Source organism: Oryzias latipes, chromosome 9, assembly GCF_002234675.1.
Source record: "Oryzias latipes chromosome 9, ASM223467v1".
NCBI classification, from domain to species: Eukaryota; Metazoa; Chordata; class Actinopteri; order Beloniformes; family Adrianichthyidae; genus Oryzias; species Oryzias latipes.
The window spans coordinates 20,679,294-20,690,736 of NC_019867.2; the positions used below are offsets into that span (position 1 = coordinate 20,679,294).

The following is an 11,443-nucleotide window of genomic DNA, read 5'->3' on the forward strand; positions in this document are numbered from 1 at the left end:
AATTATTCCCAATCAATCTGACTGAAGCCTGACGGAGACAGTACACTAAAGTTGTTGTTGCTCTGTGTTTGTTGACACCTGTGCAACCCACAACGGGTTAATGAGGAAGTTCCTGCTGTTATGACATCTGAAGTAATAAAGGGATGATGGGAACTATAACCTTACATAAACTCTCCATTGGAGGTCTGTTCAACAGAGATCACCTGATATGCTATAGAGTCCAATGGCAATCTGAATAAAGAGGCAAAGAATAAAATGATGTAGCCAATCTGTGTTTGACCTGTGAATGAGCAATCCGTCTGTTTCCTAAAGATGTTTGGTACATATTATGCCAAGATAAGAGTGTCGAGGGAGCAGCGTACCTTCCTGACCTTTTCACCTGCTGGTAAAAAAAAAAAAAAAAAGATTTATTTATTCTCACAGGAACCAGATGTGTGTGCAAACATTGCCAACTGTTACCTGCATGTTCTCTTCTGGAAAATAGCCATCACCATAAATTTACTCAGCTCATTGGAAAATTGCTGGATTATGGATTCTGCTCATATGGATAAGAAAGGAGGTTGACTATAGTTTCAAAATTAGTCTAGGAAAATGTCTTTAGAAGAATTTGGAGACTCAAAACAACAGCTTGAGCAAATCTCTGGCAAACAAGTTCAAGTTGTTCCTGTGATTTGGAGACACTGCATGCATGAGAGTCTCACTAAATTAAAATGCAGGGAAGCCAAGATGCTAATCGTTCTGGAAGTGCTCCACTGACAAGGAGTCTGGCCTCCTGGACTTAATAAGTGTTTGTCTCCAGCTGAGTTTTTCTTTTCATTCTACAGTAATGTGCCCCAAGCCCGCTTTACAATGGCCAACAACACAAAGTGTAGTTCTTGTAATTTTACTCCTTGCCAAGGTCCACAGAACCACGTAAGCACCTCCAGTACCTCAGGTCTTTCATTCCAGGCAAAAGGAGCAGAGCTGCTTGACTTTTGCTGCTTTGAAAGGACACACAGGTAAGAGGGGGTAAAAATGAAAGGTTGGAAGGGGGGCCGGCAGTTTAGAAAGGTTAGGTCAGGCCAAAGCAGCGGAAGCCTGCAGTGAGCCATGGTGACAAGGACCAAGGAGAGGTCTCTGGGGTCCCTGTCAGATACAAGACAGACAAACAGGTTTTTACTTCCTTCAGTGCATCACGTGTCACCCTAAGAACCAAATGCAAGAACCTTATGTTCTTTCCCTCCACTCAAATGGGCTCCCTTTGAACACATTGATGCAGCATTCTCTACTCCAAAGAGAACACCCACGTTTCCAACACTAAAAGAGCATCTAAAAATTTAGCGATCTTAGACGTTTCCCTAAATAATGCACACAGAAGCAGCGCACTTAGCTTGACCTAAGAAACATTTTGAAATATTCATAAAAAGGGGAGGAATTTGTCCTTTCTGCACTTCCGTCCACAAGGAGTTTAACTTGATTACGCAACGTCTGAAAAAAAAGAGCCCCCCCATCATCTCATGTTAACAGCTAAGACATTTAGGCTGAATGTTCTGAGGTGTATGAAAACCAGTGTAAACAGATAAAGCCTTTTATTTGTTCTCCTCATGGGTCGCAGGGGTATTTCCTGTCTTTTAAAGGCCTCCAACACAAACACTCAAAGTCTGTTGACCTGGATTTACATTGTGAAGAAGAGTTTGATCCATTTTGATGTACATTAGGTAAATACAAAAAAAAAACGTTGTTTTTCTAAGAACGTTTTTGGTAAAATATTTCAAATCTTACATGGTGGCAGTTTTTACTAAGCTGTTTGGTGACCATCCAAAAATAGAAGGAGCAAGCGTGTTAGCTATGGTCACATCACCCTCAGAAATGTGTGTTCAAGCAGCCACTTCTGATTAAAAGTCTATGTAAACACGCATAAATGCGCTTTTCAGGCTTCCACGTTCAGAACTCTCAGGTCCAGGTGTGGGTATGCAAATTTCTACAACCTTTTTTTGGCTCCACGCACAAAATGCCATTTAACGTGTGTTGCAAGTTTAACCAGGTTGAACTTTGACCAATCATGGTTTTGGAATTGGTAATGACGAAGGGATGGCATCACTATTATTTCACAGAAGTACCAACCGTTTGAAAATTGATCATGGAGAAGAAATTAATCATTGCAGTTTTTGCCCGGTCAGAATTATATGAAACCAAGTCTTTCATATAGTCTTTTCATATATTAAAATAGAGCTCTAAAATATTTGTGAATAATACCCTTTGGAGATATGAGGCAAAACCTGAGCTTTTTGGCAACAAAAGGGCTATTTTCATTGATGCAGAAATTAAGTTTACTAAGAAGAGAAGACTGCCCCTACTGTTAAACACAGAGAAGGCTCTATTTATGGTCTGGGTACGTTTTGCTGAATCTGGGGCAAAAAGTACTGCAGAGTGCTAGAAAATATAATCTCAGACGCAGCTCATTATCTTTTAACAGCAACATGACTCTAACAGCCACAAAATTTAAAACAGCAAGAGCTGGGAACAAAAAACATTGGACAATTAGGAAGTATTGAAAGTCAGTGGAAAGAAATGACACATGGACTGTATGTGAATTGTCTCACTACCCCAAAACTACTAAACAACTATGTAGTGTGGGACAGTCTAATACCCTGGATTTTAAAGGCAATTCTATTTTCTTTTAACCCTTGTGCTATCCTATGACCCCACCCGTACCCCTTGTGCTGTCTTAAGCACTTTGACATTGGGAGTGAGGTCATCTAGACCCCACTAGACAGTGCGCTGAACCTTTTTTCATCAATGATTTGTGATCTTCACTGGTGTCCATGGATTACATGAAATCCTCTCCACCTTTGTCATGGTAGAGAGAACACGTCAATGGTCATCTTGACCCTATAGGATAGCACAAAGGTGGATAAAGGTGAAGAAGATTTCATGTAATCCATGGAAACCAGTGAAGATCACAAATCATTGAAGAAAAAAGGTACAGCGCACTGCACTGTCTTGTGGGTCTAGATGACCCAACTCCCAATGATAAAGTGCCTAGGATAGCAGAAGGGTTAAATAGCAAATACGACCTTACTGATTTCCCGAAGTAAAAACCTAATAAATATGAACATTTTATGAAGACTTTTTATTAATCCACTGTGTTCTGATGATGAAAACATAGATAGTTTATAAATTTTAAATTAAAATACATTTATTTCACTTCAAAAATTGTTCAAACGCAATGCAATATGGTCTATACTTGCCAATCTGGTGAGCATCCATGTGCACGGATTTTTCGCAGACTTCTGGGAAATTTCTGGATTCCGGAATTGTAAATTCAGACAGCACTATAAAATGGCAAATGCACTATAGTGCACTAAGTCATAGAAGGGAAGTAATTTGAACACAACCATGCTGTCTGAAGGAGCTCTTCTTCAAACTAGAGACAGTTGGAATAATTTGTTATTGTACCAAAATATCTGTTGAAAGGTGCAGATGTCTTATTAATGGCTGCAAAAATTATTCGCTTGATGTTTAGGTTGATGGTGCATCAATTTTTGTCCAGGCATATTTCACTACTTTGATTTTTAGACTGCCTTTGAACAATAACCTTAAAAGACAATAATTCCGGTAAATAAGGTAATGAATACATTTAATAACAGTCCATTGATAGAATGTATAGGTCAACTAAACCTGGTGGAGGTTCTTATTCATCCAGGTGGTGTTGTCTTGAAGTTGAGTCATCGTAACTGGACTTAAAATCTTCTTACCTTAAACATTTTGCCGCTCATCCAAGAAGCTTAATCATCAGTCTTCATTTTCATCAGTCAGGTTTCAAGGAAGAAATTTTAAATCCAGTTGCTTGTTCCCACAACACTTCAAAATGTAAATTTAACCTTAACTCTTTTAAATTCGTTTCCCCTTTTAAAGTAGGTGAAGAAGTAGGTGAGCCTTTTTACCCACATACTGTGAGAATGTGGTATAACACAACAGATAATAATCCACAATCAGCTGGTGAAAACCAAGCACAAAGGGGTCAAATTTGCAGATAGATGAGGTTAACATATGTTTATAAAAAAATCGAACCATAAATCACATTACAACAACACCAGGTGCAGTCCTTCAGATTTGACCGCTCTCTGAATATTTTAAGAGATGAGATCAACTTGAACTTTGACATAAAAACAAATATGTTCCAAAAGAGGAAAATGACGCAGAAAAAGAGTGCTGGCGTCTGAAAAGCAAATAACAAATAATCCAAAATTAGAAACAAAATATTGCAACACAAACATTGTCTTGAAAGATAAAAATATGATTTATTGCAACAAGATATAACAAAAAATTAAAAGCAGAAGGTTACTAAGGGACTTTTCTGTTACCAAATGCTCTTTAATTCAGATCACAAGCATAAAGTTCAATAACTGTTTTGTGCTAAATAAAACTCCTACAAAAATTTTTCTACTGCTAATTGTTGTTATGAAGCTTTTGTATGGCACACTGTATGAGACTAGCATTATGGTGGCAGGGTTGCAATCATTGCAAATATCTCTGTCCTGTGTACTGTTTGCACGGCATACTGTAGGGGCCTTTCCGTTTATTTTTCTACTTTTGGAAGTTCAAAAAGTTATTTGATGACACAGATTCGTCCCTATAAGCTCAAACAGCATCTTGTCTCGTTTTTCATTGGGTGACCCTTTGATGGACTGGTGATTTGTCCAGGGCGTACAGCTCTGCTCGCCTGATGACAGCCGAAATAGACTTCAGTGACCCCAAACAAATGGAGGGGCACTTTTATGAGAAATCATCTTGCTGTACCTCTCTCATCTCATACCTTGTCAGGCATGAGATGTTTACACCTGTAACCAAGGTTAAACGCTGTTACACCATAGTGAGTTAAAGCATTACAAAAGCATTAGGATGGTTTATGACTGAATGCATGCTTTTTGGAGTTTGTGCACCATATTGCTTGCACCTTTATAAACACAACACAGGTCACTGAATATTTTTCAAAGTTGCCATAAAGAGAAAACAGCTATATTCAAGAAAAAAAAACATTTACAGTGGCCTTTGTTCCCAACTGCTCTCTTTAGCAGAAACATTTACAGCAGGTGAAAGAGTGCTAAGCCTCTGATAACAGCTGATATCCATGTAAACACAGTTGGTGACAAGATCTCTGAACCCAAGGGAAACAGACAGTCTAAATAAATTCCTAATGATGAAAAACTGCCTCTTTGCTAACACCTACAGTCAAATAAAAGTTAGAATATTTCCCTACAAAGAGTCCACACTTGTCCTACGTTGCTTGTATTTGTTCAGCCTTTGCACCGTCTCTTTGTTATCTACTTCCGATGACATGTAGCCTCATAAAAAAAAACAATTCTGGGATAAACTGACTGGCTGAGTGTTTTCTGCTGTTTTCCCAGCACTGCTGTAAAGTTTACAGCTTTGTAAACTTTTCAATTGCCTTGAGCAAAGCAAAAACAAAAGCACTGAATGATGACACGATGATGGCTGAGGTGCATCTGTGGACGTCTTTGTCCCTTCAATTGAGTTTATGTGTTGAAGCCAACAGATCCATTACTCAAGATCGATCCCTTGGTGACCTCTGTGCTGACGGTGGACAGCGGGATGCTCTCATATCTCTCTGTCACCCCCCAGCAGCGGCAGCGCAGCACTGTGGACTTCAGCTGCTTCTGGAAGTTGCTGTTGAGGAACCCATAGATGATGGGATTGACACATGTGGAGACCATAGCCATGAGGTGGCAAAACGAAAAGATGATGTCATGGCCACAGGTTGGAATCACATCGTGGTTCCAGTCGAACACTGTGTTGAAGATGTTGAGGGGAAGCCAGGAGAGGGCGAATGCCACCACAATGGAGAATAACATTGCATTGATCCTGGCGGAACCCTTGTTCTTCCTGCCACGCTCCACCATGTCCTTCCTCCTCTTGAGGCGTAGGTAGATTTGAAGGTAGCAGATCAGGATGAGGCTGAGGGGCAGGAAGTACTGGAAGACCAGCAGGGAGGTGGTGTAAGCTCGCCTCCCTTGAACAGTCGGCCACATTTCCATGCAAACCAGTTGCTCGCTAACTGGTATAGGGATGCTCAGATTCTGGAATGGAAAGGTAAGCACGCTGTACGAGAGGAAAGGCACAGAAATGAGGCAGGCTACAATCCAGGTGACAGCCACTGCCAAGTACGACTGGCTGACCAAAGGTTTCCATCCAGTCGGATGAACAATGAGCTGGTAGCGCTCCATGGCGATGAGGACGAGGGAGAAGATGGAAACAGTCACAGATATACACTGGATAAACGGTGTGAGCTTACAAAGGGCGTCTCCCAGGATCCAGTGGTCCATCAGTGTGTAGATAATAGTGACTGGCAGGCATATGATACACATGAGAATGTCAGAAAAAGACAAGTTGGCAATTAATATGTTGGTAACATTGTGCATCTCCTTATGCTGCGTGATGACAAACACCAGGCAAAAGTTGCCAATGAGTCCCACGGCCATGACCGTGCTGTAAGCCACGATAAGGAAGGTGGTGCCGCTCATGGAGAGTGAGCAGTCGTCGCTGGAATCCCAAGGTATCTCTCTCCATAGGGCTTGGTTGTGATTGGTGTTGTGCTGTGGCTCCATGATAGATTCTCCGGGTTGTCTCTAATGCCAGAGGACAAAATGGATACAGTCTGTCACTCCTGATGTAATTACTTAATGAATACCATTTGCATCTTCTCCGGCCTTTAATCTCTGGCACTCTCCTCTGCAGTCGTCTTTTGCCTGAAACAGAAAAACAAAAACAAATGTTGGATCAGAAAAACAAATTTTTTTTTTAGTCAACTGAGAAAGTGATCCAGGGTTTATTTACAGACCCACATCAACGAAAATTGGGTTTTTGGTGTTTTTAACATGTTCTTGTAGAATTTTTCTCACGATGTAAAGTAAAGTAAGATTAAAATTGCATTTCTGATTATTTCGTTATTCAAATCATGGTATATGAGGAGCAGACATAAAAAGTTTGAAAAAGCTTGTAGTTGTGATGTACAAACTACAATCAGCAGGCCACTTCGCTCCATTCTAATGCATCCAATTATAGACTACTAGAGTCATGTACGTCTTCATTTTTCTCATTTGAGCTGGCATCTGGCTCAGAACTGTAAGGCTGGAATCACCACTCACCACTTTTTTGTTGCACTGGTAATGTTAGTTTAGGGTTTTGTAATGGGTTGGCAAGTGAGAGTGTATAAAAAACAATTTGTGCAAAGTTTCTTGTAAAGACATAAATGTCCACATTGTCATCAAAGTCAGTTGTCGGTCCACTGAGGGTGCAGAACGTTACACCGGGTGACGTTTTTTTTTACGTCCAGCTAACGTTGAGTATTAACGTCCACATGACGTTTTCATAAGGGTAACTGTAGTTAGGATGTGGTTGTTATAGACGTTTATTCTAAGTCCATCTTCAACTTTCGGTGTCAGTCCCCTGAGGGTGCAGAACGTGATGCCAGGCAACATGTTTTTTTATGATGTCTGGCTAATGTCGAGATTTAACATCCACAGGACGTCTTTATGAGGGCTAATTGTAGGTCACATGCGGTTTTTGTAGACGTTTATTTTCCGTCCATCTTCGACAATGGGTGTCTGTCCAGAAATCCAGAATGTAATATTGTCAGATTTTTAAAGAATTTTTTTTTAAATTGTGGTGGAAAATAAGCATTTGGACAATAAAAAAAGTTCAACTCAATACTTTGTTATATACCCTTTGTTGGCAATGACAGCAGTCAAACGTTTTCTGTAAGTCTTCAAAAACTGTTGTTGCTATTTTGGCCCATTCATCATTGCAGATCTCCTCTAAAGCAGTGATGTTTTGGGGTTGAGATCTGGAGACTGGCTAGGCCGATCCAGGACCTTGAAATGCTTCTTATGAAGCCACTCCTTCATTACCCGGGCTGTGTGTTTGGGATCGTTGACATGCTGAAAGACCACAGCCACGTTTCATCTTCAGGGCTTTTGCTGATGGAAGGAGGTTTCCACTCAAAATCTGATGATACATTGACATTGATCATTTACATGGATCAATCAACCTAGTCCCTTTGCTGAAAAACAGCCCCAAAGGATGATGTTTCCTCCCTCGTGCTTTACAGTAGGCATGGTGTTCTTTGGATGCAACTCGACATTATTTTTCCTCCAAACACGAGTATAGTTCTTACCAAAACGTTTTATTTTGGTTTTATCTGACCATAGGACATTCTCCCAACCCCAACAATTGTATTTCTGGTGTCCTTAGACAGCTCTTTGGTTTTGGCCACAGTGGAGTATGGAGTTTGACTGTTTGAGGTTGTGGACAGGTGTCTTTTATATAGATTACAAGTTCAAACAGGTGCCATTAATACATGTAACGAGTGGAGGATCCTCTTACAGAATAAGTTACAGGTCTGTGAGAGCCAGATATCTTGCTTGTTTGAAGGTGACCAAAGACTGATTTTACACCATAATTTACAAATAAATTCTTTAAAAATCAGATGTGATTTTCTAGATTTTTTTAAATTCATTTTGTCTGTCATAGTTGTGGTATACCTATGATGAAAATTAAAGGCCTCTCTCATCTTTTTAAGTGGGAGAATTTGCACAATTGGTTGCTGACTAAATACCTTTTTGTCCCATAGTAGTTTGTAGGTTATGTAGACGTCCAGATTTGTTTTTTGACTGAATTGATTGAATTAGACTGCATCTGCATGTCCATATGACGTCTCATTTTTAATGGGAAAGAGATGATTGGAAATGAAGGCAGCCTTACTCCGCACCAACAGTTCCACCCACAACTCAGAGGCCAATTTCTAATAAAATACTGTCACTCTGCAGAAACTATGTCCTACCTAGAGAACAACACAGGTTTTTTTGATTTTGCCAAAAAACTGCATAATCATTATTAAAAGTCACTTTTAAGAATAGATTAAAACTTAAAGAATTTTAATGAAAGAGTGGCTGCCTAAAACTTGAAAAATTGAACCTAAAGCTGATACATTATGGGAAGCACAAATCATTCTGTTATTGCAGGACAAAATCTCAATTTTTCTGCACTTTGAGCCTTTTTGATTCTCTATGATCAAATTTTAATTGGTGCAAAATGTCAATAGATTCCATTTTTTGTAAAACAATGAGGGGGAAAAATTCATATAAGTATGCAAATATGAAGCTGTGAGCCAAAATAAAATAAAAATGTTAATCTCCCCAACAAGAATAACCAACTCCCTGATGAAGCTTAATGGGGGGAAAAAAAAGTGTTTTGTAACAGCCTGCTGATCTAAATTTCCATTACAATAAAGATGATAAAGACTGCACTTTGTGTGACCATTGCAGCCCTTTATTCATCATTTTTTCTCATTGTCTTTGTAGAGGTTGGTGTCTGGCTTCACCTTTACTTGCCACAGAACATACGCAGCAGATTTCCAGCCTCAACATCAATGCAATCCTCACAAGCTCCAACAAAACAAATTAATGTTCCGGAAAAACATTACAGAAAAACAATTTCAATTCAGCTAGAATGTCGGAATTTCGTGTGTGAGTGAGTTCAATTATGTGCATCCACAACCCTGACTGGATGAGATGTCTGGCCCACATAATTTCCCTGGAAATAAGTTTTGCAGTGCAGCAATTCGAGCCGAGTTCCATCTTTAGGATTTAAAGCATTCATCTTTTAATGAAGGACTTTTTAACAATGATAAATGTTGACAGGTAGGACATTAATTGCTTGTGGCTGTCTCCGTTATGAGCTGTAATAGCCTATTAGGATGTGCAGTTTTGTGTGCGGTGATTACACAGTGTTCCTAACAAAAGAAATCCTTGCAGAAAGATCTTCAAGAAGCTTCTTTGTGGAATAATTTCCTATTATTAGATCTGAACATGTGAACAGCTGTTGGATATTAGCAGAATTTGGAATTGTGATGATATGTTTGATAGGAGCTAGGAGATTCATCAAAACAGAAATTTCCTCCTCTAAGTGCAATTGATGACTTGTAAGTAAATGAATGCCTTCATGTTGCTCACTCGACATATTTGTGTTTAGTCACTTGCACATACATAAAAGTTTAAATTATGAAGAAACACCATGCATGACAATTCTGTGGGGTAGTGGATCCCAGTGTGCGCGTAGATTTGTGCTCCAGGGACTCCAGTGTCGTGTGAGGGGTTCACTCTTGTCCGAGGGACACCAAGCATTTTCACTCATCTGCCTTAAAGAACACGCTCTGAGAGCGCTTTAAACACGTGTTTAATGAGGATAGGTGTGGCTATTACAAAGGGAAAAACAATGAGCATAGCAGCCGTTTGCGCTTTTTAAAAAATGTACCACACAGGCTGAAAATTAACCTTAAATTGGGGAATATTGTCAAACAAAAAAGTCTTCAGACTTCACAGGAAAAGTGAGTCATTCAGGAAGACCCGTGCTGTTGATAACAGTCACATATGACTACTGATGACTGAAAAAGACTCGTCTTTTCTTACCGAAATCTTGTTTCCTCCGGGATCCAGGCTCAATTGCGCATCAGGTGAGACTCGGTGGAGTTTGTGGTCGCGATAGAGGAGGAGGAGAAAGGTGTGTCCTGACAGGATTCGTGAAAAAAGCAGCAATGCCTCTCAAAGCCACTTCATGCCCGTGACTCCTGCGGAGATGTGACTGAAAATATCTTACATAATAACTTCTCCGTGGCGCGCATAAGGGAGGGAACACGCGTGTGCTGGCGCGCCAATAGCGAAAAGGTTTTATGCCAAATTCGACTTGGTTTGTTTGAAATCTGTGACATCGTGGGCACGATCCTACCTTAATCTTGTACCAGAGTAAGGAAATGAGGGCTTCAACCCTGGAGGTTAACTCAATCATTTAATCCAGTAGGAGAAGATGCTGCTGTTATATTGATATGGGGGGAACCGGAGCCCCAGCAAAGACTACCATTCCTTTTTTTTTTTTTTTCAGAACTAATTCCCATAAAGCTATTGAGGGTAGACTATAATGTGGTTTCCACGGATTTAAAATTAAACTTGAATTTAAAGTCCTAAATGTGTTCTCCGCATTTGTGTTCTCTCTCTGACCAAGTTTTTAAGGCTTGCTGTCCCATTAACCAGGAAGGGGTAAAAACAAAAACGAGAATATAATCAGGAGACCTTTTTGATTATTGCCTCGATTAAAATAAGAAAAATATCATGAAGTTCTGGAGGCCAGAGCAGGCTGGCTCTCCATCCCGGAGTGGGTCTCTGTCTGGCCAACAGCTTGCCTCCCAGGAGCCGGCGATTGCTCCAGGGCCCCGCGACACACTGTCCAGGGTGTTCGGCCTACAATAGCCAGGACACTCAATTTATCACCAATTACCACGCCCATGCAGAAGAGATTTTGTCAACAGATGCTTCAGATAAACATGAAATATGACTTTTTAAGACATTTAGGTTGTGGGATTTTGGTTAAAAACTTCATTGTCATAATT

The 11,443-nt window shown here is 40.1% G+C and overlaps 1 protein-coding gene across 2 annotated transcripts; it reads right to left on the reverse strand.

The window, feature by feature from the left end:
* Positions 1 to 4,020: 4,020 nt before the first annotated feature.
* LOC101167799 (neuropeptide Y receptor type 1) lies at positions 4,021 to 10,841 on the reverse strand. 2 transcript variants are annotated; one of them, XM_020706145.2, is made up of 2 exons: positions 10,470 to 10,841; positions 4,021 to 6,742 (listed from the first exon to the last, which is right to left on the reverse strand). In XM_020706145.2, the coding sequence occupies exon 2, from the start codon at positions 6,606 to 6,608 to the stop codon at positions 5,520 to 5,522; it is 1,089 nt and encodes a 362-aa protein (XP_020561804.1). In that variant the 5' UTR covers positions 6,609 to 6,742; positions 10,470 to 10,841; the 3' UTR covers positions 4,021 to 5,519. The 2 variants fall into 2 exon arrangements, with proteins under 2 accessions (XP_020561804.1, XP_004072776.1); XM_004072728.4 differs by having other exon boundaries at positions 4,021 to 6,749.
* Between the last annotated feature and the right edge of the window lie 602 nt (positions 10,842 to 11,443).